Genomic DNA, 26,811 nt, shown 5'->3' on the forward strand with positions numbered 1-26,811 from the left:
TGTCTGTTGTTTGGCTGAGCGAAATAGTCGCTCAATTGAAATTCAATTATCCACATCATGTCTGTTGTCGAGTCGAGCGAAATGACCGCTCGACCAGAAGTCTACTGTCCAAATGTTGTCTATCGCCGAGCCGAGCGTGATGGCCGCTAGAAGTCCACTGTCCCCATGCTCAGCTGACATCAAGTCTACTACTAGGCCGAGCGAAAGAACGGCTCGGCCGAAGTTGAACTTTATCGATGCCAAACCTCACTGCCTGACAAAGCGAGGTAACCGCTCGACTCGACTTCTGCACATCGTCCCTTGAGCGTCTGGTGTTTGAAATGCTCATGTCAAGGACGGTGGGTCGAGACTTAATCCCAAGTCAGAGTGTGATTCGCTCGATCGGCCGATAACATCCCCCATTGAACGTCGTGACTTTGACTTCTTTTGACCTCTACCATGACGATGGGGTAGGACCCCTTATCATCACCGCATCAAACACAAACAAAGCAAACTAACAAGTGTCTAACAGGATAGTTTGAGTAGAAGAGCCATGTGAATTGAATAGACCATGTGAGATGCTGAATTGCTCAACCATTTCAAAAACCAAGCAGACCGAAAGAATAAAGAACTGGGAATTTAAACTTATGGTAAATTACATAATTGATACAAAACTACCATGGCACCATTGGAGCCCTAAAGAAAGTTACAGGAACAAAATCGAAACAAAATTGGGAAGTCTGTTGTCACGCTACAAGTATTGCTGAAGGCTTTCGCCGCTGAGCGTCTCCATTTCCTTCAGAATTTGTTGAGCCAGCGTTTTAACGGGTAGCTCAACATCCTCAAGTAGTTCTCCCAGAAATGGGATGGTCTCAGGCAGCAAGACGAGGTATTCTTCTTTCAAACGTTCTACCAAATACTTCACAATTCGGAGACCTAGTATCTTCGGACGAGTCTTCTCGCTTCTCGTCTGCATCAGCACCTTTACAAATAAAAGAAAAATGGCATCATAAACTGCCATCCTAATGTAGGTACCTAAATTCTAGTGTATGAATTGAAAATTATAATGCCATGGTATACCCATAAAATAAATGATGATTTTAACAAAGTAAGCATGATATATAATCCAACTTCTATTTGCTTTCTACATAAAAGTTTTATAACTCAGGCCTCATAAATTGGTTAGATCCTGCATCATAACATGTTGAGGATTCAAGAAAGAACCCATTAAGAATCAGGATTATTATCATATGATGCTCAGATTATTAATACTTTGCGTATTATAATAGGTCAACATGGAAGAACCTTATACTCACTTCATGGTTCAGTGGCTTCAAAAGAACATCAGAGTGAGCTGTGACAGCCATCTGACCAAGGCACATAACAAGTGATTCATCAACTTCATCAACCGTAGGTACTTGCAAGTGTTGCTCAAGAAGCTTTGGAGGTTCAACTACAAGTTGGCAGGTGATGGGCTTCAGAAGCACCTAATACAGAAGATTTAAATATGAACACCAAAACTAACATGCCGGATAGATGATATAAGAATGGAAACATGATGAGAATAAGAGATTGAACAAAAAAAAAAATCCATTTAAAGATGAGTGGTTTCAGATACAAATACCCAAGGAATCTCTAGAGATAAATCATCACATTTGTTTTGTAGAGTGGCAAAAATGAGTTTACTCAGAAACATACAAGTACATAATACACATAGACATACTGTAGAGCTTCATAGAGAGAAATGAACGATACAGCTAAATGGAAATATGCTTATTGTTCTGTAGTTATTCAGCAACAATTACAATGGAAGATAATTCACAGGGTAGCGAGATGAGATATGAACCATACCCATGTTCCAAATGGCTTTCAGCAAGTTTCTCTCTTTGGCACAAGAGATCCTTATCTCAAGCACATGTATATAAAACAGATATTGAAGCATTTATATTGTTCCAAATGGATTTCTAGTTTACATTTAGAACTTATGGTAGAATGCAAATTGCATTCTGAGTCTCAAAGCTTTTGCTAGTAAAATGAATGGCTGTCCTAGTACTACAGAGTTATGTATGTGAGAGAGAAAACAACAACGAAAACCAAGCCCTTATCCCACTAGGTGGGTCGGATTATGTGTGAGAGAGAAACTAAACAGAGACTATTTGTATGCAAAATAAAATGATCAATTACAGAACAATAGATATTTCAAGAGATGAGAAAATAACCTGAAAGTTGGTTGAATCCAAAAGTTTCTGATTGGTATCATAGAGAAAGCACTTGTACAGTGATTTCAAAATTACTGCTTTTAGATGCCATTGCTCAAGTGACAGAAATTCATCATATGTGGACACGACAGCACCTGCACCATTTGCCATCTTCCTTTTTTTAACCAAAGGTGCATCTACATCTTGAGTATCAGTTAGACATCGTACACAACCACCTAGCAAATGCTTAAAATATGGCACAAAAATTGATCTGCATAAACAAGACATGCTATTGTTAACATCACCTAAAAAACAAAATGTCTCCTCTAGGAGCTTAAATAACAATAAGACATCGAAAGTCCATTGCAAAAGCTAAAGTTATTCAAATCCTGCAATTATTCATCTCATCACAAGTTGTAAGACCATTGTTCAATATTTAAACAATAGAATTTGAACCATATGATTGTTGATTATAGGAATTGGTTCAATAAATTTGAATACTCTAGGTCAATGATGGTTAGCTAGACAGATCATATGCATCTATTAAGCTCTGTTCAAGGTTCAAGGCTAAATAACAAGAAATATTCAAATTAGTTAAATTATTGTTATGTCATTAACTAACTTCTTATTTGAACACCCTCTACCCCTTTAAACCTTCCACTCTAAACAATTCAACTCATTAACTATATGACCCTGATATTTAACCTATTTATTAATTTTAAAATAAACTAGAGCTACACCTAATTGCCCGCTGACTAGTATTTTAATTTTCTCTTTCCAAATAATTAAATATAGATGAGAATATAATAGGGGATTAAGTACAATGGCGTAGAAGAATTCATATAGCCAATCATACTTTAATGGGATAAAGATTTGATTGTTGTTCTTGTTGTTGTCTCTTTCCAAGTAATTCCAAACATGCATCTTAGCATTCCCACTACTGATATATTAACTTTTAGTATGTATTGATTCCCAACATCCCAACACTCCAAACAGTTCAACGGACATGTAATGATTGCATAGAAATCCAAAAGATCCTTCACTAGCCACCATCCATTCTCAATCCCATGCCAGAATGCATAATGTAGAATAAACACAAGACAGTATTGCAAATCTTCAAATATAGCACGATGTTGCAATTCAACAAATGGTTAGCACACTAAAAATTCTGAACATTGATGATTAGTGTAATACCCACCGTTGATGTGTCAAAAGCTCATTGACCAAATAGTAGAAGGAAATATTTCGGTTCAAACTTCCAGTTTTAACCAAATCACATTCAAGTTTCAAATCTGCCCACTCAAGACTTTGGAAGAAAAGAGGGCTAAACATCGGCTCAGTAAGTTTCATGGAAAGCTTGATCATTGCTTGAATTACACTTTGTTCCACCATGTTTATGTTCTTAATTGACTTTGGGAGTTGACGTCGAAGATCAAGTGCTACCAAGCAATGTTCATATATCTTCACATGATATTTTCCTATAGCTGGCATATCCATTGAACTAATCATGTCAGAAAGCATACCAAAGACCAACGACAGGCTCCATTCACCACATTCAAGAGCACTAGAGTATATTTGTAGCAGAGGTTTGATAACAAGTCGGGCCTGCAAAGATTAACAATATGAATTGAGTACAAGCACATAGACAAAAACTTCCAAGATTTCAAAGAAATAATTACAACTCACGAGCAACCATGTAGTTAGAGCAAAAACTTACAGGAACTGTGACCACGAACAGCTTTCTCACAGCATCAGCTTTCATCTTTATCTTCGAATCTACACTGAGAGCATATACTGGACGAAGTACTATAAGATCTAAGATATCATTGAGATATGGATTCAAAGCCCCCCCAAGTTCATTTATAACTGCCTCTAAGGCATTGAGGACAGAAAGTAACATAGATGACTTCTTATCAGAATCCCCACCAAGTGCCATTTTGTGTGTATTTTCATCTTCCATAATGAGGCAGCTTAAAATTCCATGAGATTGTTTCATTATATTCTTCATAATAAGAGGTAGTTGAGGCAATGCTTTTGACCCAAGAACACTAACTAGAATCCCAGCAGCTTGTATGCATACAGAAGAGAGAGCCAAGTCATCAAAACCAATGTACTTCACAATAGTTGCAAGGCATGTTTCAAATACTGTATTTTCGGCCGGATATTTCTTACATAATGCCTCTACTGAAGAAACTGCTGCTAGCTTCACTCTGGTGTCTGAAGTATCTAGATCACCATCAATCAACTGGACTATTTTTGAACACAAGTTGTCAAAGAATGGTTTGACATCTTCACCAATAACTGGCGGGAGGCTAAGCTGTGATTGTTTTGCTTTCCTTTTCTTCAGAACAGAATTTTGGTTCTTCACTATCTCACATAAAAGCCCCAGTGTCTATGAAGTCAAAATAAAATTAGAAAACCATTAAAAGATAACAAAATATTAGAAAAACTACAAGCTACAGTCAAAATCAAATGTCACATACCATATTTTCCATGACTAATAAAAGAAGCCCAAAACATAAAGTTAAGCAACAAATTTACCTGCTTTTTCACGTTGTTATCTGTGTTTTCCAATAACTTAGTGATGCTTGTAAAGTAAGTAGATGGAGCCATCCAATTTGCAGTGAGATTTAATATTTTGTCTGCAGACCTTTTTAGCCCCTTTATCCTATCTGAAGCAATGTTATTCATTTTCCTCTTGTCTCTGATATGTTGCAAGTGCAATACAACCTCCTGCATTAGTGCTCCAAGTGTCGTCTGTAAAAGTACATTGCAGGCTGAGATAGCATGTGGAAGTATAAAGCACAATTTACATACAAAAGTAGCGTTCATTTCTCTACCAAAAAGTGTAACCAATAGTTTCCACAATCCAGAAGCATAAAGAAGGCATCCAAACTCCAGTATAGTACAAGATTATCCAATCTTAGACAAGAAGAAGGGCAATGTTGAATATCAATCCAATTGTTCAAACAATGGAACCTATATGATGTATGGTGGTTGGCCAGGGCTAAAAAGAATAATTATGTTGCAAAAGTAAATTGAAACATCATGACATTATAGTTGCATTTGCATGCAATTTATTATCTAGTAATTAATGTTTTGATTTAAATGTTATGTGTGGCATATGGTAATGAAAATTTTATAGATTTGATCAAATTGTACAAGAAATTGGCATCACAAAAATTGATATCAATTTCGAGAAGTTATGCTATGAACTATGAAGAATTGACCTTATAATGGACTTCCAAGACATGTTAGCAAGGTTTCACATTTCTTTCTGTGTTAGATTTTCCATCTCCGATCAGAACGACAGGATTTTTTGTATGTGTAATGCTCAACACACTTCACAGATTTCTAAGATCAACTCAAATGATTGTAGGTTATTTCTGTAAGGTTCTTAGAAATTTCAATGAAAGCTTGGCAATCAAGTTAGTATATAAGAACACCCAATAATATAAAACTTATACAGAATTTATATTTATGAAAGTTTGCATCTTAGATTAAATTGAACTACGACTGAGGAAGTATGAGGAAATATTTCAATAGATTACCCTAAGAGGGTTTAAGACAATTGTTAATGAGAAGTAAGCAACTGCAGCTCCTGTTGGGTTCAATGAAATAAGGCATAGCACCTTATCAAGAGAAGGAGATTCCGTGGAAAGTTAAAGGATTTCAAACTAATTGCCTAGTGAAGCTGCCTAAGCTGCAGTTTGAGGCGGAGCATCAGTTGTAGCATACACTTTGTTCAGAACAAACAACCTCGTAGAGTGGTTGTGACAGAATTCGATTTAACTTGCATTTTGAGTGGTACAAAAGTGGTCAATCACCTATAAGTGACTGTGTTTCCTAGAAGGATGAGGATGCCAAAGAACCAAGGAAGAAGAGGACAACAAAACAAATCAAGTGGAAAATGTCGCTAGCCTTTCCTCACAAATGGCTCTGCTTCTTAACTCAGTCACAACCTCCATTACAGCAACACAGACATCCTAATCTTGGAAAATGTCTTGAGCCTTTCCTCCTAATGCACTCCACCTATAATTTAGCCCCCATCCCAAGCACATGAGCATCCTAATCATCAATAGCAAAGGGCAAAGTATTGACCATGGAATCAAACTCATATTGTAGAACCATGACAAAAGGAAAGGTAGAACTCTTATTGAAGATACTTACTTGGTAAAAGTTATAGATGAGGAGGAATCCAGTGAAAAGGAGAAAAGGAATGGGGATTTCAAAGGACTTAGGACAATGTTAGGATGTCAGATGATATTGAAATGATATATCTCAGAAAACAAAGCCCCAAGTGAACAAGATGACTAATCTTAGTATTTGTAAAAAGGAACACATATCCTAGTGCCTATTTTAGATAATATATACAAACACATATATTTGTTTAATATTTGTAATACCAAAAAGGGTTGTGATTGTAGGAGTGGAATTACAGAAGATGGGAGAACTGCACTGTGCCAATATAGCTCAGTGCACCTTCACAACATATTAAGAAGCAAAAGACAATAGAATACTACAAACAATCAGTTGCACAAAAGATGATAAAAAAAAATATGGAGAAACAGATGTCAGGAATCACCAATAAGAACTTGAACATCTAAAAGTAACCACAATGTAAAACGAAATTTTGGAAGCCTTACTAGCCTCAATGCACAACAAAATGATGAAAGCCTATTTATATACATAGGAGCATGTACTGGTAAAAGAATCTCGATGCTTGGAAACAAATAATATAACCTTTACAGCATACCCTACATGAGAATATCCATGTATGAAAATTTTGGGCAGCCTGCTGTATAAAACATTAACAGCACGAGCAATAGTCATTTACTGAAAACATTAGTGCCAATGCACTGCTGGCGTGCTAGATTATTACCAAGGTCATATAAAAGGTTAATAATGTGTGAAATGTACCTGAAGATATCCAACATCTTCCAGAGCCTCAAGATCAAAGAGTAATTTAGGATCTTGCAGTTTAAGCAAAGTAAACTGCATTATCAAATGTAACTGAAAGAGAAATTCTTCTTCATTGTGTGCTCCAAGTTGTTTGAAAAGCTTTACTAAACAAGGAAACCATATCTGGCAGGAGTACTGACTGCAGATTTCTACTGCAAAGGAGTATTCCCACTCACTAAGGGTAGCAACAGAAAAGAAATCATTCAAATTCCTTCGAGATTCAGGAATCTTAGTAAGCCGCAGTACCAATGAATGGAATAGATGGAAAATAAGAATGCCTAAGCTGCGCTCTTCTTGTAAGACTCTGCTAGCAGGTCAATACATGAGAAAAGATAATAAATAAGATGGTTAAATGAAAGAAAGATGTTTCAATTAGTGACAAACCTCAGAAGATACACCATCAGAGTCAAGCGTCGGGGTTCAGCAAACTCTGGAAGAGCTCTTATAAATATCTGGAAAAAATTACTTCATGAAAAATAATAAGAAGAAGAAGAGGAAGAGGACATTTGGTAGGCATAGACCTAGTACCTGTAGCAACTTATCCATACTTTTGGCCTTCGACATCCAGCAAGGCACCATAGTAGATATGAGATCTTCAAGAACATGTTGTGAGTGGCTATCATTCTTTTACATAGGTAAGAAATTTAAACAAATTGTTAATATTTGCAGAAAGATCCAATGGCACTATTCTATATAACTAGAACATATAGGAAATGAGCATGAAATTCACTGCTGGAAATCATTTATGAGGTTCCAGCATAAACACCAATAAGAAGGATTCATGTTGACTTGCAACTAAAAATTCAATAGAGCATGCAAAAAAACAGTCCAGTAAAATAAAGTAACTAATTAATGGGATTTCATTTCCACAAGTCTATTAATTAACCCTTGTTCTAGAAGTACCAAGCTGTGGTTGTGTCAGGTATTTTAAGATAACTAGTGTAGACTCAAGAAGCTTCTCCACATAAACCAAGGCATAAGTTTTAAAGATGCCCTAAATTGCTCTTTGAGCTTGAGGCTATGGCTGTATGTTTTAATAACTAGTGGTTATTTATTAACATTTTTCAATGAATATGGTCTTCAAAGAATTAGAAAATGCTCATAGTGTTCTCTTCTTATCACCATTATTTTTATTTAAATAAACTGTCTCCTCTTAACTAAAGCTACAAGTAAACAAAGAGAACCTTTTTGTGAAAAAATAAAATAAATAGGATAGTTACATTTCTTTGTTCAATAATTCAAGTTACTAAATTATATTTATCTAAAGATTTTTAAAAGACATAGAAAAGTGCACCTGTAGACAAGAAGGAAGAGAAAGAATGTATTTAGATTGTATAGGCATAATATGAAGACTGCAACATTAAATAGGGAGGAAACCGACAAGTTATTGAAGGGACTTTTGACAAAATTAATCCAACAAAATTGAAGTGTCCTGATAATGATGCTAACTTTTATCTAAAAAATGCCAACCTGTTTTAATGCAGATTCCCCAATCACAGCAAATACATCAGAAATGTGTTCTGAGATCCACCCAGATGAGACCTTTGTGATAGAAGATAACAATAAGAATACATGGTTACGGGTTGTGACATCTATAGTAGATCTTGCAATTTGAACTAAAAGGCCTATATTGACATGGGTAAATGTATAATCCTGCAAAAGAAATATATGCATATATTAAGATCTTCCGGAATAAAAATGGGTGAGTTTAGATGCTTAAATTTTCATGAATTTAGAAACACTTACAGCAAGAGGAAGATTTGACAACAAGGAATCAGTAATATCCTTAAGAACTATTAATATTGCATGACGAGCTTGGTAAACAGAAGTAGTGACATCATCGCACCAATTATCATAAAAGAGTTCCTCTAATATCGTGAAAAGAGATTTTACTAGAGAAGGCCTACAAATGTGAATGCAATTTGTTAATCAGGCTCAAACATTTTAATAAATAAAATAAAAAGTAAACAGACACAAGGATATTGGATCATCATCACAAACCTTTCATTCAAGTTTTTTTTCAGAAGCAAGATGTCCAGTAATGAGATAAGAACAGAAAGTCTTGATTCTTGTGTAGATAATGCAGCTTGATGAAGAGAAGAAGCATGCTCAGTTGGATGCTTATTCCTCTTAAATCTTTTTGATGGCACAAGCTTATGATCTTGGAGATGAATTGATTCGAGTAATGAAACTATGGAAGAGCAATTAATCTGCCAAAAAAAAGGCTTAGTAACTTGTAAAATATAATAGTAATTAAATATTCCAACATAAACAATTAACTGAATTGCCCAACTCCAGTAGTTAATTGACCTAATTTCAGTTTAACCTTCAAGTGCAACTGCTGGTAAAAAAAATTGTAACACAAAATAATGTGTATCTGGAGAGAATGAAGAGGAGACAAAATTCTGCAGAGAAGAAGAGGTAAGATATCCTTTTGTTGTGGGTGGAACATGAGAATGCTGCTTTTGTTCATGCAGAAGCAACATTGCATGGCAAAGGAAGAAGGCAGTGGCACAATAGATGTTTTTGTATTGCAGGCAGTTATGGATAGGAGAAAAGGTAATGTGCGCAAAGAGAAGGTGATGTAGAACAGAAATGAAAAGAGTGAAGAGGGATTATGAAGGTTTTGATACCAATCATGGCACTCTAGTTCAGTCCCAACTGAAGTTGTCTAATAAAGAGAGTTTATAAGCTTAGATGATAGTGTTAACTTGAACTCAAACATTTGAGCTAATGGTTGAGCCTAACAAGTTAGTGGGTCCATTTTCATTCTAAGCATGTCATGACATTTAATTCTAGACCTTACTAACTCAGGGCTTAAGCATTTGGGCAGCAGGTAAGCCTAGCAAGTTAATAGTCAGTTCTATCAATAAGTTGGTACATGACACCGAATTAAGAGGAATCACTTGGAACATAATCACAATTGAACAGAAGGGACCTGATTAGAATATAGAATTAGTAAGCCTAGCTAATAAGGAAACTATTCTAACATCAAACAAGTCTATGAACATTTAATAGCATCTAGCTTGTAAGTATTTTAAGTAATCTACATGCAAATTTACAACAGTAGCATGTGGTTAGTATGGTGTTTTTATCCATGGGGATGGTATGAATAAGTATTTATTTGTAATATATTTTATTCATCAATAATACATATAAAGACTGTGCTAGCTGGGGTTTTGAGAAGAGGAACCCTAAGTTTCCCCAACAAGGAGTCATAGCCCTCCTCTCTCCTACATCGAACATCCAAGTCTCTCAGCTTCAATCTTCTTTGCACAAGGTGTGCCAACTCCTCAACATCTTCCCCAAACCGATATGTGCTGCTTTCCCTTTGTTGGATCAGTGTACAACCTTTGTTAGAGTTCCCTCTGTGCACACATCCTGTTTGAGAGTGCACCCATTGGCCACACTCGCCATGTGCGCCCTTCATGTGATCACACCAACCATGTGCGTCCTCCGTACAAGCTCCCTACACTGCCTTCTCATATCACAGCCACAGCCAGTGCAGTCGTTTCTTGGATCATCGAATTGATAGCCTTCCTCCTCTCTCCGCTTGCATCTTTCCAAGAATCTCAATCTATTGTGCCTAGCATTTCTGGTTGCCTCATTCCGAGATCTGAAGTCGGCAAATGTTTCTCCGTGTCCATCATTTAGCAAGACTTAAATTGAATTAGTCTTCTTTTCTTCACATGAATCATTCCATGGATCTCAAGTTAGATTAGTAGTCTTCTCTATGCATACATCAGTTCATGGGAACTAGTCATCGTCTCTCCACATGTATCATTCCATAGAAATGAATCGGGAATCATATCAATCCTTTGTGTATGGCATTCCACAAACATCTCAAGCAGGATGTATCTTCCCTCCACGTGTGTCACTCCACATAGATATCCTCCCTCCACATTCATAACAAATTGGTCTTTATAGTATATTCAAACCAGCTTAAGTTGTAATATCGTCTATTTATCAATAATAAACACACACACACATATATATACAGGGTTATTTGGAATTCTGATAGAAAGATGAATCCTAATTAATAATTAGTTACATAAATAGTAACAACTAATAATTGATGAATCTAAAAATTTCACACAATTTCTTAGATGTATAAAACTTGCAATATCTCATTTTCCAATTGAACAAAATTGAAAAGAAGCCAAAGCACTTTGCAGGATTTCATAGCATTCAGGACTCAGGAGTCTACTACGCATATACCTCAGATTGCAATTGAAATAAAAATTCACACTGTTAACAGAAGAGGATTTCATGGTTTCAGCTAATATGAGCATGCTCCGACTACATGACCCTAACGTAGCAAAAGAATTATCAACTTCAATATTATATGTAAGCGACAATTTAAAGCAAAATCTATCTATTGAAAAGGAGATAAAAGAAGTCACATAGTAAAAAAAAAAGGAATAAGCTAAAAATGAGCCTGTGTATGAAGTGGCAGGTCATACATTTAACCGCAGAAGAGCATCTCTACTCGCATTTCGCAAATCGCCATTATCGCTCCGGAATAAAATAACCAGGTTCCATAAGAGCTCATCCTGTGAAGCGGCAATCATACATTATTATCACATCAAACCACATAACAGCTAGAGTACTAGACACAATAAAACAACAAAATAGTGATCACTCACTCAATAACTTATAATCTCTAATAATCTAAACTCTAAAGATAAATTAAACTGTAACAGCAAAGCTGTCTGTGAAAGAAATTAAGCATTCAGAAGGCATTCAGAATGTCCAAACAGAAGGCATGCACCATAGAATTAAGCATTCAGCTGGCTAACCATCAAAATAAAAAGATGTTAAGTATACAATATCATTCATGAGTTGATGACAGAGAAAGACAAGAAAATAATGCTAAGTTGCTCAACAATTATGCAGTTTTTAGAAGATGAAACATAGAGAATAGACTAACACCAGGAAAATCATCATAACATATTAGGAACATTTATTTAAAAAAACACAATTATTAAATTGTTGTCATATAAGAATGGCTGGATAACAAGAATGAGAAAAAGCTCCATAAAAAAGAATAAATCTTATTCTGGCAACCTTTGGAATTGGTAACCAGAAAAACAGATTTTTGATAACCTACACATCTTCTGAGAAATGTAAGTATAACAGCTTTAAAAATGTATATATATGACTATTAGAAAAATTTTGAGATTTGCAGACCACAAGTGATAAGTAACAATTGCTTCAACTAATATCTACATGAAATGAATGAAACCTCAACAATGTGCAACTATTACTCTAAATAAGTTTGCAGAATGGTAATAGAATTCCAACCTGTAGCTCTCTCTTCAAATTTTCATAAAAAGTTGAAGTTAACATCCGAAGAACCATTAAACAAGGAGCCAAAACAGCTGGATCACCTGATGCTAAATCATCCATCTGAATCAAAAATACATTTTAAGATGAAAGAATACAGTAAACTTGAGAGAATTTCTACTAGATGAGAAAATGTTAACATGTATATTAACCAAAAACCAAATTAATTTGCAACTTACTCGTAAGGCTCTCAGTAGGTAATCTATGATGTCTGAATCAAGATATATAGAACTTGATAAAGGGGAGCAAATCTGAGGATTCAGAAAGAAATAATATTATTGAAATTTACAAGAGAACATGCTAAATAATAAAAAGACCATAAGGAAGTATTCTTCCTACTGAGTGCAAGTGAACAAACAGGAGAAAGAAAAGAACATAATGGAAGAGGACGGGAATATGGTTTAAAAGGGTAAAAGAATTACTGCTAATTAGACAACATACTTTTTTAATATATGAAAACTATTTTTTAACTTGCATGCCACTAATCAGAGTACCTACAAATGGAGATAATCATCATATTTCTTAAGGCTAGTCATGTACAATCGTACGCAATATGGCTTTGCAAAGGTTATGTCAAAAAAGAGTGCACACCTTTACATGATATGTATGGGTTCAGAAAACATTAAAAGGGAGAAAGGAGCATAGTGAGCACTTTCACAGCTGGATAAAGCATATGCTTAAAAAAGCTGGATACTAAAGTAGCAAAAAGATCTGAATGTGAATACAGAAGATATTACAAATAAGAACAAGCTAGATACCTCTAAAAGCAAGCATAATAACTGAATTTCATTCTTGGAAAGCGTTTTTTGCAATGAATGAGCCCCAGAGTCATGCTGACTATATTTTTCCATGAGCTCAAATAGTAAAGATTTAACCGCTCCGACAGACAGTAATGATGCTCCCATTCCTTTGAATAATGATAATATCATTAGCTGCAAAAAAGGCACACAATTAATGAGCGTTCATTCAATATACGACTATGAGAAAAAAATGAAAATATACGTTGGGAGGGGAGGGGGGATTGATTGCCATGGTAAAACAAACCTTTCTATACGAGGATCCTTTAAGTGCAGACTGGAAAATATAGAGCAATATAGCATCTTTTTCTGCTGGACCAAATCTGAAAGAATTTATATATATGGAAAAGGCAATCAACCAATCAATGAATCCTCCAGAATATAACACCAAAAGGCACATGCACAAGATAAAAGACATTTCCTTGTAAGCAGCTAAAATAACCACAAGAAAAAAAAGGCACAAGATATAAGTATTAAATATACGGAATACATAAAATAAAATAAAATTAGTATGCCAAAAAATACACAATTTTGAATATAGATACAAAGGGCATCAATACAGTTCAAGAAGTATATGAAAAAGAATGCCAAAACAATAAAGTAGCTAACACCCACAAATAACTGCACAAACAAGGCACGAATGAAATTGACCGAAATCACACTTCCACAGCTGACAGTTTAATATTTAAAACGTAGTGGAATACCTCTTTTGACTGCTATTAGGAGCTAAGAGATCATTGCTTGAAGAACTCAACATTGACTTCAAATACGAATGAAGAAAATTGATGTCCAAGGACATCAATGTCTTCTCATTTACCAAAGCCTCCAAAAAATCCCAGAAAGTTGGAAGTGATAAGCTCATAGAGAGAAAGATACCATTCCCTGCAAATAAAAAAGCATCAATTCAAGTAAATAATTGCATTAATATGTTAAGTTATAAATGAAACTTACACGATCTGGCAAATACCTTTTTTAGGTTGAGAAGCATCAATTCTACCACTACCATACATCTTGTAGAACTCTTCAATGCAATGAAGTGCAGCTGTCCGTACATCCTACAAGTTATTATATTCTATTACTATTAACACATAGAGAAGCAACGCAACAAAAATAGGCAAGAATAATCTTATATTTAAATAGTAAATCAAACCTTATCATGATTAGCAAGTGGAACAAGAAGAGAAGGAAATTCAGCTAAAGGCTGTAAATAATTATTCTCATCTGAGTTGGTTCTCTCAGCTGATGCAAATATCGAGCAAATCGTCTCAAACAACTGCAGACTCTGAATTTGAACTTCCTTACTGTAGCCTACAAGCAGAACTTCCATCAATTTTTCAGTTCACAAAAGGTTCAACATAGGCATGACGCATAAGCGAAGAGTCAGCAATCATGTTGCTAGTGAAATAGGAAAATTGAGCTATGCAGACAAATATACATTATAAAAATTCAATCCCCTAAGGATTAATGTTAAAATAAGAGGAATCTCATCATAGATTCATCAGAATGTGACTATTTTATATTTCATTATGAGAATACTGAGTAAAATGCTCTTTCATTTCAACAATTCAACTATACAAAGAAGTTTAGTTAGCTATGGACGCTACAATTTTATCAACTAAATAAGCCAAGTGTTTGATGTGTTTAGATGATAATGAATACGACAGTAAGGAAAGACATCAAAAAGCTCCTAATCACTTAAACTTGATCCTCATAGACAAGAAGGTGAAGGAGATCAGAATCCATCTTAAAGTAATTGCAATTTAATATGATTATAATATTAGATGTTATTTTCCAAGTACAATAATATGGTTAGCAAGTTATAAACATGGTTAACTCATCCGTGACATATTCATAGTAGTTATGGTCATATGGATCCAGCAATAAGAGAATTTCAACATGCAGAAGGGATAAGTTGAGTAAAAAAAAGCTATATTAACCAAAAAATAAAATTAATTGATCATTTCTCTCTGTAAAATCTAATTCTTTTCTGATCACTATTATCAACCTTCTTTCAACTTTTGATTATTCATATGATATTCACATTCATGATTGACTAGAAACAGTCAAAGCCATTTAGAGTTTGCCCTCTCAAGTTTCAACCTCTTCCAAAGATTATTTACCCTTTTGAGTTTCAATATTACTGAATCGCCATTCCAAATATTGCATTCATTACTGGATGCCGGGAAATAGATTAATGCCAAATCATAAGACAAGATGGGATCTGCACTAGCATATCATACATTATATGGCAATAATCTCTAGACTCCCCAACAACCTACAGTTCTATACTTGCTCTCTCTTATCAAAATATACTTAGACACAATAATTTAACGATAATTCAATAAAATAAAACTATAGAACTCTCAACTTTCAAATTCTTATATAGCCGAAACATTAGATCATTCTTCTTATGATGTATGTACTAGTGGAATCAAGATTTTCTCCTCAGTAGCTCACTAAATATGACAAGAAGTTTACAGATATCAAGAAGACAAAGGGAAAAGGGAATTGTTGAATTAGGTCACCAAAATTTATTATCACAAGAAAATAGAGTAGAGAAGAAAATAGAATACAAGGTTAGCTCACATTATGTTTAATCAAAGTATAAAGAATAAACAAAATGAAAATAGAAACTCTCATAATTCAAAAAAAATGTGAAACATAGGGCAGCCTGGTGCACGAAGCTCCCGCCATGCAGAGTCCCGAAGAAGAATCCATTGTACGCAGCCTTACCCTGCTTTTTGCAAGAGATTGTTTCCAAGATTCGAACCCGTGACCTTTAGGTCACAAAGCAACAACTTTACCGTTGTGCTTAGGCTCCCCTTCCGTGATAAACATAACAAATAGTTATTTTATGATTAAGATTTTTTTATAAAAAAGCAAGGAACTCGGATACTATACTATTCCCATGGAGTATGAGCAAATTATTTTGATGGACTTATTATTTTTCTTTAGAAATTGAATAATGTAAATTTTTTTTGTAAGCACTGCATATGCACTTGCTAAAAATATATGCACTAAATGATGACCTTACCACGCACATACTCTTATGGAAGCTTAGAACAGAAATGATTGCCAAAATAATGACCCTACCATATGCATTTGCTAAAAAGTCGATTCTTTGATGTTCTGATTTGTATTTCTTTTTATTAACTGATAACAATTTCATCTCAAGTAAAATATGGAGGGAAAAGGCCATCAAACATGAAAACAATACAACATTTTCACTGCAATACAATCAAGTGAATCTATGGGCAGAACATTATCAACACGAACCTTCTTCAGCAAAATATTTTGATAGAAACTCAAAAGGCACTTTGCAACAGTTAACCAATAAAAATTTCAGATGATCACCGAAGAGTTTCTTATGATATGATGTCACAAAGAAGAGAAACAGTTCATCCATTATGTTGAAACTCTCGGAGCTATTTTCCTGTATTTCAAAGGAATAATAGTTCAGAAACGTGTATGAGATAAAGAAATCAAAGTTAAAATCTACACTTTTCGTGAGGAAAATTGCTTCTGTTGCCCCTATTACAAAATGTGGAAGTTCCCTTAAGCCACTTACTAATTTATTATGGTTAGCTGCTTCATTGAATGATCTTAGTAGACTCCAGAAAATGCAAAGTAGGAGATTTCGATTAAGTATTCCAACATCAGCAGTAAAGAGCTGGTTAGCTAATTCAATATAATAGTCATCACTTCTGTGTAAATTGAACTGCAAGAAATTTATTTAAAAAAACACTCATAATCATTTAGTTCCATAAGATATAACAAAATTACCAGTATAACGGGTATACAGAACATTAGAGCCAGAGGCATACCTCTTCGAAAGTAGGACCTCCTGACTGTTCAATTTCATGCCACTCTTTTTTTAGCGCATAAAAACAAGTCCTATATATCTTCATAGGGCAGCCAGACTCTAGAGAATGAAACAGTTAACGAAAGTAAAATTTTGGAATATGAAAGTATAAAAGCTAATGTGGCGCTGCCATATTAATTGAATCTAAGTTGAATAAATTAGATATCCAAGCAAACTTGGGCAACATTATAAAATATAAAAAAAATAAAATTGTTTCCTTGGGTAGTAAAGGTAAAAAAATTTGGAGAAAAAAAAGAAAGATAAGAGTATAAGCCTAGATACGAAACATAGTGTGTAGTGTTAATACATGGTTCCTCTCTAAGATGAGGAACTTATTAATTGTGTTAAGAAGAAACCTGCGTACTAAATGCTTCCTGACAAAAGGTAATTATAATTGGAGACGAATTTAGTTAGAATAAACTGAGCTATTTTAGATACTAGAGGATTTAAGTTGGATAGATACAAGTTTGAATGCATACAATTAAAGCTTTGAATAAAAGAAATAAGTAAGAATTTTAAGCATCAAAGGATAAATGCAAATTAAGAGGATAAATATAAGCTTCAGTACATGAAATGCAAGTTTGGAATGGACAAGAAGATTTTAAAAGTAGAAACTGCCAAGCTGTAGATATCATTAGTATTTAAAATAAAAGAATTCTAGTGACTGAATAATACACGGTACACTTAAAATTAAAAACTTTATAATGCAATGATAATTGCAGCAAGCACAAACAATGGCAGCAACCACAAACAAGAACAATAATAAGGTAGAAATAAGCTAACAATTTTCTAGAGTTGGAGGTAGTACATCAACTATGAATAAAATGGGGGAAAATAGGTTAAGAATTAAGATGGACGTGTTCAATAACAATGATATATTCTAAAGACAGTCAAATTGAACAAATTAGAATTTAAAGACTTTGAGTATGGAAGCTTTACTCACACCATGTAAGAAAAAATCAAATAACTCATGGAATTTGGTGAGAATTAAAATCAGTTCTACAATGTAGAAAATGGCATAGATGCTTCACATAATTATGAAATTAGATAATACAAACCCAATCGGGCAAGACAACTGAAACAATTTTAACTACTTATACCTGCATTTACAATGTTCAATGCCTGCAAAATGATGAAGAAAAATAAACTCTTAGAAAGTCCATTGTATCTGTTGCACTCAATCAACCACTCAATCTTCTCAGGAGGGCTCGCAACAAATACTTCAGCCAAAGCTTTAATAGTTCTTAAATTGATGGAAGCAGCATGATCAGAACGATAACTCTGCATCATTTAATGCATTTACCAATTAAGTAAACATTGTTCAAGTGCCAGAGAAGTATAGTGAAAGAAATAAGGGACTGGTGGGGTGATGGAAGCACAAAAACCTAGCAGATTATGCACTCAAGAAGCAATGCTCAAAGTTGTTATCCACAACCCAATATCATCACCAGTCAACTATAACTATTAGCTAGTCATACAACCAATTGAATTTTCCATACAAACAGATAAAGCAGATGATTCCCCAAACAAGAGAATGTTTTAACTTTTAAGTTGTTATCTCAGCAATCCCATATCATTAATAGTTAAACATGGATAGTCATACAACCAATTAAATTTTCTACATTTAATTAAGCAAGAAAAACCACCTTAGCCATGAAGTTTTAGTTGAATGTCAGAATCTTCCAGAGCAAGGAATTGCTAGACAAATTAAATAACATACACAATTTGTTGTCCACTTGCCACCAATTAGTTATTGGTTGGCTATGTGGCCCACTAGTTGTAAACAAAACTGCAAAGTAGGCATTGGAATATACATGATTTACTAACCTGAAAAACATAGATACTTTCTTTGTGCAACATCAATCAATACTGTCAGAACACCTATAAACAATATATTGTAAAAACAAAATGCAAAGTCAAGAAAGAAAAACTCTGTACTCTGCTAACCAGGTGTGCCCTGTAAGATGGCAGTAGCAGTCATCCACCTTCAGGGGATAGAAGGCTACCAGTATTCTAGGAACTTTAGCCTATGGTTTTCCTTCCTCAAACCCAGAGCAACAGAAGTTCCATATCATTAGGGTAAGGAAGGGAAAAAAATGCAGATGAAATCTCTTCATCTGTATCTTCATTATCAACTAAATCCTCTAATTGACTAAGACTAACTCCGGGTTTCAGAGAAATTATCTCATTTCCATCATTTAGAGCATCTCAAACATATGTTTCTTCATTATCAAAATGACCCTTTATTAGCTCACTATCTACAGAACCATACAAATAGATTTAGCAATGTATAGCCACTCCACCTTTCCAACAAGGTAAAAGTCTTAGCATGATGCTGTGTTTTGAAATGTGAAATATAGATTATAGAATTGGAATAGATATCTGAAATGTTTATGGGTATGTCGACAGCAAATCAAATTTAACATGGTAAGATAGGTCACCTATTTGAAGTCTAAGTTTCTGTATCTACATGTGCATATAGCCTAGTAGTTAACTTATGTAAGACTCCAAACAAATGAGCCTACCCACATGCGAGAAGTGTATAAGAATATAAATTAAAGATTGAACTTTGTCCACTTAACTTAAGCTTTAGATAGACACCATCTAATGGTATTTAGGAATGTGCATAACAAGAATATAATTAATTCTGAAATTTAATCTTCACAGAAGAGCTACCAGTTATCATAACCGAAAGAAAAGGGAAGAAAATTGGGAAAAGTAGGTAAAATTATTAACAGTAAGACGTGTCCAATGACTTCAACTCGTTGCATCAAATCAACACCCATTTATCCAACTTATTTGTCAAATGCTGATAAATCATAACAAGGAAATTAAAGCATGAGTCATGAGTTCAAATCGTGGTTCGCCTTTAATTATTTTGTGCTTGTGTGCCCTGTGCCCTGTGCCCTATGATCACCAATCATACAGCATACGTCCAAAGAAAATGTGTATTAGGCCCTTTGGCTTGTAATTCAATCCAAGACTCAAGATATATCATTACCCAACAAAATTTCGACAATAATAAAGAAAATATAGTCAGAAAGGCATAGTTTCCTTGTAAGAAATCTTCGCTCTACCCATGATTTTACCAGTCACCTGTCTGTGTCATGAAACTTTTCTATCTATCCAAAAGGCAAATACCCATGATTATGCAGAACATGCATGAAGTTCTTATATACTGAATCATATGAAGTCCAATAGTTATCAAATTAAACACAAACAGTTCAAATAAATATTCGCTCTTGACATGTTTATTACCTTCATGTGGTCAGAATCTGTTATAATTTGCCCAATAGCATCAAAATAAGGCCATTTTAATTCCTTAACTAGCTGCAAAGCTTTCAAGTTCAATCTCCATGTCTGTGGAGTATCACAGAAGGAAAATCATTATCTCTTTCAAAATTGGGAATTGTAGAGAATACAGGAACAAAATCCAAGAGAGTTTAATTATACCTTTGGACGAACAAGAAATAAAGGGTAAAACATTTTAGCAATTTCTTTAGTACAATTCATGTGTTCCAATTGGAATTCTTGCACCAAGCGTTCAAGGCATGATATGGCTACATCACATACTACATATGTTCTGGAAGCATCTGTTGAAGGGGGAAAAAATTGAAAACTAAAGAAGGCAAGGATGTAGACAACAAGAAGTATAACAAACAAGCTGGTATAACAACCACTTAAAGAGAAATATCATAGATCTAAGAATTCCATAGCAACTATGTAACTTTTAAGTTAACAGCAAATAGAATTAACCAATTTAGTTGTTAATAAACAGAACCCCAGTAAGCCATTAGTCATGTGATTCCCTCAAGTAAGACCATTATATAAACTAAGGGATTATTGTGTGGAACATATTTGCATTTTAAAGTTCTATAGAAAATAAATTCTAGACATAATTCATTTTCCCCTAATTTGTATCCATAGAAAAAATCCTCTACAAATAAAACAACATGACAAAAAAACATCGTACTTTAAACATTGATGGAAAAAAAAACCAAGTAAAAGATAAAGCAGCTTACTCTGAATTGCACTGCACCAAAGAAACAGACAAAATAAAATTGACAGATGAAGCATAATTATGAAAGTGCTTAGCAGCCCAAGTTAAGGATAAGGAAACCAAAAAAAGGTAGATGATTATAAAAGAGCAAGATCCATAATAGCAACTCACCTCTCTCAATTACATCAGTGCATCTAGATAGTATATCATTATATGTGTCAAGAAGTTGACTAGGAGTTGCAATTCTGGCCATCCCGTCTATAGACAAGGCTGCCCGTACAACATGTAAATCCTCATCATGTAGAGCACGCATAATTGAATCTTGTACATTCACAAGTTTCTAGAGAGGGAAAACAGGCAAAGGATTAAAAAGGACAAGCAAATATTTACATGTTGATATAGCAGCCAAACTAACCAACAAATGTACAAATTTTTAATAAAAAGTATGAGCACTTCAGAGTAAAACTAAGAAAACCACCTGTTCATCGGCAGAAATGGTTTTCAACATTGCCGATGCAGCTATATTTGCCAAAGCAGTCTGACGAACCACAGCCTAAAAAAAGCACACCAAATAAAATGGCAATTAAGATTATATTTGGAGATTGAAAGACCAGTTGCCATCTGAGACAAATAGTTAAATGAAGAGACTAGATCAATCTTAAACTTAAAGTAATTGAAAAATCTGGCAAAAGAGAAAAATAACAAACAATTATTAAAGACCCAAATTCCAATAAACATATGCATTATACTACTAATCTCCATATTTAATACCTTAGGATGTTCAAGCGAAAACCATAGTTTTGAGTCAGATATCTCTGTTGGCCTATCCAATGTATCATCAAACATCATGCACAACCTTTGAGTAATGTTTTCTTCTTCCGTTACATTCATCTTACTATCCTAAGAAACGAAAAAACAAAAGAATCATACACAGTAAGAAGAAAAAACCACTCATTAATCCAGATGAATGAAATGAAATGAAAACTACAGCAGGTAGAAACCTCAAGAAATCTTCGAATAGCTCCACGCAATTCACATTTATAATGCTTATCAAGCACAATGAGAATCTTCCTTCCCCAGTTACCTGAGACAAAAAAATAGTAATGTATAGATGTCATAAACATTAGTACAAGAACGTTATGCATAACAATCTAGAAGATACATGGGTAAACAACTGAATACAGGCCAGAATACTAGTGAATCAGGATCTGACACCGATGTCGTGCAAATTATATTATCGCACCCACACAGACTACCTACATCCAGACTCTAAAGTCACAACTTGGAGAATGAATCCTACCTGCTAGATTTAGATCTGGTGAGTCCACCTTCTGCAACAACTTCATACACCTTGCAAGAATCTTAGGCACGAGAATCTCTATAACATCCTTAACAGGAAGAACCTCAACAGCAACTTCTAGAGTTTCAAGCAAAGAGTCCTCATATAAACTGGAGCAAAACACATGAACAAATTTTAAATAAAAAAGCACAGACAGCTAAGTGATACAGAATCAAAACAAAAGGTACCTATATTCCACCAGTGATTCTATGTAAATGTGGAGAAAGCTCCGGACATTAAACTCATTATTCAATCCTGCAAGTACTCCAGGAAAGTCCCTTTCGATAGAAATAATCTGATGGTAAGATGATGCTGAAGAATTTAAAAAATTCAATAAACTTTTTCGAATTACCTTATTTTTTGTAAAACCATAACAGCCTTCTTCGGAAGTATCAGTATAGACTGTGACTGATAACAGGCAACCAAGTAAAGCCAAAATTGGATCAGCGCAAGAAAATATATAAGTGCAACAGGTGCATAAGACAAAAACATGGAGAAAAATTGATGCTAAAATTGTAAATTTAGAATAAAAGAATGAATTATGCACATAGTTATACCTTAAAATTATCTAACTCATCAAACAATTTCAAGGAAATTAAAATAATTATAGATCAGTGGACAAATAAATATAAGTGATAAGAGAAATTACAAATCTATAGCTTGCAGTGATGACAGCTGAACTCCAATGTTGTTTCTCAACAATATTGAATGCTTAGCAGTATATGCACACAAAAGGAAATCCACAAAACAAATAAGAAAAGATGTAAAGAAGGCATGCAGCACTATAATGAAGCAATCAGACGACAAAGTGACTTCAAATCACAATTTCCAAACCTGACTAGATAACTTTTCTCTCTACATGAACTATAAGACACTGTCAACTAAAATGGTCTGGCAGGAGCTCCATCTCATATTGTAAAAACACAAGGCAGGCCTGATGTTATTCTACTCCAATTATCATAAACTTAAACAGAGGCGCCAAACTTATATATCAAAACATACAGAAATGAGTCTCAGAAATACAACCAGCAATATCATCCATGCATTAAAAAAAAAACTAATTGACATGAGATAAAATAATGATGAGACTTTTTGACTCTAAAACACGAATATCGAATATTCAAAGGTAATACATGACATCTATATTTACAAAACAATTTGCTAGAATATAGTTTCTAAATTTATTCTGCAGGTAGTATTGCACCAGTAATGGATTGAGAATATCTTTAATACTGCTCAAGTTTATGCAAAAATATTAATTTTAATGAAGGTTATCAATTCACCAGTTATGCAAAGAAAATAAAGCTTGGCGATGAAGGTTTCAAAGAAGTTCAAAAGCATTTATATGCCCACACTTATGTAGCAATCCCATCATGTCAACTGTCTGCAACTTGTGCAAGCAAAAAACTAAAAATATATATATCACATTACAGTAAAAACACAGAAAGAATAAGCACAACGAGCAGAAGGAAAGTTTAACATATGTAAAGATTAGGTCTGACAATAACAGTAAGAAGAGTATAAAATAAGCAACAAACAGCCGTATCTGGATATATGGTTAAGATGGGCTCATCTTAGTTATAAACGAAACAGAAAGAGAAAAATAAGAGTTAATGAACCAAATCTTTCTTTTCTAGGTAGTAGCAGAATTTTGTGATCAACCCCCTGTGTGAAAATGAGCAATATCTAGAAGTTGCAGATACTTTTTATTTGGGACACATGTATTGTTAAATAATAAACCACTAAAAGAAAAATAAAAGATTTTTACCTGCACAAGAGTAACAAGAGCAATTATTATTGTTCGAAGCCATGGAAGATCCACGGGTTTGTTTGCATCATGTTGAGCCATTTGTAGAATGGAGGACATCAAACTTTGGATAAGCTTTGCGGCTAGTGTTGCTCTAGTAGCTAGCAAACCAATTACCATTAGAGCACCAGCCTGTAAAAATGTTAGCTAGTCAAACCTTAAGTGAGAGTAAATAGTTCATTAACAAATTCATCGTTATCATCAATGGCAAATTGGCCACCTCCCAACTGTTTAAGGTTAGCTACATGCATTTTATCCTTCATTGACAGAGGTTATTTCTCTGGTAATATTAAAATCAATGAAAACATTATTTATTGGATTAATTGCAGTATTCTTTGATCTTTAATCTCTCTCTACATCTTACACCTTCTGCTCTAGGAGTTTCAACTCACCTAGACACAGAATTATTCGTCTCATTTAACACATCCTTACTATCTCAACTGATTTTGCTATGGTCTAATCATTTATTTAAGCTACACATGATTGCCCTTGAATACTAGTATTTTTTTAATCATTTTTCCTACTAACCCAACACATCCTACATGTTTTCTTGTGTTTTTTTTTTCTCATTTTAAGTGACAGAATTAAAAAAAGATTTTGTGATGATTCACATGCCTGCTTATGTGTATTATTTTCAGAAGAACCTCATTATCAGAGGAAAAAAAAAGTGGCAGATGCAAACTTTATAACTTGATAGGATAAGAAACTTTTTTGGAAAATCACATCTAAATAGCAATGACTACCAAGAAAAAAAATGGCAATTATGTAAGACAAGGACTACAAATTGTGATCAATTTGTGGGCATAGCTTACTTTATGATCATGATTTCCTCTCATAGCAGGGTTAAGCCCATTAAGAACAAACATCAAAACTCGCTGTACTGTATCTGTCTCCAGCTTGGGAATTACACCCAAAGCCTCTATGGTCACGGCAGTAGAGAAGCAAATAACAGGCCTTGAGGGCTGAAACTCTTTTGTTGGAGATGACTGCAAGAATATAAGGTATGGAAATCAATGAAAGACTAATCTAATACTGCAAGGTAGATAAATCAAAAGTCCAAGCAATAAAGCACAGACATAGTTGCACAGAGTCTCCAAAAGGCCCTTATCACGAATGCACTGTTGCACAATAACTTTTCTTGGCAAAGGGGAACCTGAAACCTTTACTCCTTCAAGAAACATCCATTTGCTATTTCTGAAATAAAAGTTCCCCAAAAATTACTCAAATTGCATAGGATAAAAACTCACATCAATGGGGAAACAAAAGATGCAATATGTACCCTAACTCCAGCAATTGAACAATGCGAACGAACGTGGTTGTGTCATGGAAAGGTAGCGCACAAAGAATAAGTTCATCAATATTGTAAACATGAACTCTGCAATTCCAACAGAATAAAAGAGATCAAATTTGAAAAACTCGTAACAATCAATTAAGTAAATGGGTACACCAAAAGAGACATACAGATAGCGTCGGATGAGATATTCAAGTGTCTTCAATGCAGGGTGGAGCTGCAAGTAACCAGAAAGCAGCTGCAGGTACGAACATATCGATTTGTTAACCTTCGCCTCTTCGGCAGGAACCATTTTTTCCCTGTCCAACTCGAGACTGGTCTGGCTAAAAAGAGTATCTTTATATCGATTGAAGCGAGCATCTGACTCGATAAGGACGTCCAGCCCTATCATTGAGTCGCAAATCAGAATAAATGAAAGAGCACAGAACACCTACGACTTGAGTTCACAAAATATAGCCTACAACGGGATAGGCAAAAGATGGTACCTGAGAGGGCAATGGGGAGAATGCTACGGAGATCGATGTCAGAAGCGGTCCTATGGTCAAAAAGAACGGATGGACGGACCCTGGCCGCTGGTGCTACATTAGCGGCAGCGCGGATAGCCTGAAGCTCGGCGGCGACACTCGACATGGCGGAGGAAGAGGCGGAGCGTCGGGAAGCAACAGCGGAGGTGACGCGCGATGACGAGAGCGTGCTCGAGGAGGTGGCGCCGGCAGTGAGGAGACACCGCCGCCGGCTGCTCTCCGATTGCTCGATGGAGAAGAGGGGGGCAGCAACAGCGGAATAGTCGCGTGGTGGTGCGAGCGTGCTCGAGGAGGTGGCGTCGGTGGCGAGGAGACGCCTCCGTCGGCTGTTCTCTGCTCGATGGGAAAGAGGGGAGCAGGCGGCGAGTGCGTCGCGTGGGCGGGGGAGAGGAGAGCAGGCGAAGTTAGGTTTTTAATTAAAACTTCAGTTAATTATTTAAATTATTTTCTAATTTAAATGAATTATCTTATTAAAATACATATAAATTTAATTTTAAAATTATAAAAAAAATATGTATTATATATATATATATATATATATATATATATATATATATATATATATATATATATATATATATTATTTATTATTATTATTATCATTATTATTATTATTTAATTTATTTTAAATAAACTTATGATGACTAGTAAGGATAATTTTATAATTTTATATATTTAGATATTTAGGTGGCTTTTGATTTAGAGA

At 34.7% G+C, this 26,811-nt stretch overlaps 1 protein-coding gene across 1 annotated transcript; it reads right to left on the reverse strand.

Annotated features, from left to right (window-relative positions):
- Positions 1–597: 597 nt before the first annotated feature.
- LOC121974499 (uncharacterized protein At3g06530-like) lies at positions 598–26,505 on the reverse strand. The gene is made up of 39 exons (XM_042525594.1): positions 26,067–26,505; positions 25,752–25,965; positions 25,570–25,665; positions 25,367–25,484; positions 25,103–25,276; positions 24,252–24,422; positions 22,836–22,891; positions 22,672–22,761; positions 22,445–22,593; positions 22,146–22,228; positions 21,916–22,044; positions 21,623–21,697; positions 21,316–21,484; positions 20,598–20,737; positions 20,403–20,504; positions 18,245–18,425; positions 17,107–17,204; positions 16,851–17,000; positions 16,559–16,715; positions 14,433–14,590; positions 14,250–14,337; positions 13,987–14,164; positions 13,530–13,605; positions 13,244–13,417; positions 12,665–12,736; positions 12,444–12,548; positions 11,603–11,692; positions 9,141–9,349; positions 8,886–9,042; positions 8,610–8,792; positions 7,668–7,763; positions 7,524–7,591; positions 7,098–7,443; positions 4,719–4,934; positions 3,895–4,569; positions 3,376–3,782; positions 2,199–2,448; positions 1,296–1,466; positions 598–961 (listed from the first exon to the last, which is right to left on the reverse strand). Exons 1-39 carry the CDS (start codon positions 26,209–26,211, stop codon positions 731–733), a joined length of 6,447 nt encoding a protein of 2,148 aa, XP_042381528.1. The 5' UTR covers positions 26,212–26,505; the 3' UTR covers positions 598–730.
- Between the last annotated feature and the right edge of the window lie 306 nt (positions 26,506–26,811).

The sequence above is a fragment of the Zingiber officinale genome, chromosome 4B (genome assembly GCF_018446385.1).
Source record: "Zingiber officinale cultivar Zhangliang chromosome 4B, Zo_v1.1, whole genome shotgun sequence".
In the NCBI taxonomy this organism is placed as follows: Eukaryota; Viridiplantae; Streptophyta; class Magnoliopsida; order Zingiberales; family Zingiberaceae; genus Zingiber; species Zingiber officinale.

Coding starts and splice junctions, on each gene's coding strand:
- LOC121974499 (XM_042525594.1), bottom strand. CDS start 26,211: ATGTCGAGTGTCGCCGCCGAGCTTCAGGCTATCCGCGCTGCCGCTAAT. Junction 22,762..22,835: donor ATGGTTTTACAAAAAATAAG/GTAATTCGAAAA, acceptor TTCTATCGAAAG/GGACTTTCCTGGAGTACTTG. Junction 21,485..21,622: donor CCATTTCTGCCGATGAACAG/GTGGTTTTCTTA, acceptor TTCCCTCTCTAG/AAACTTGTGAATGTACAAGA.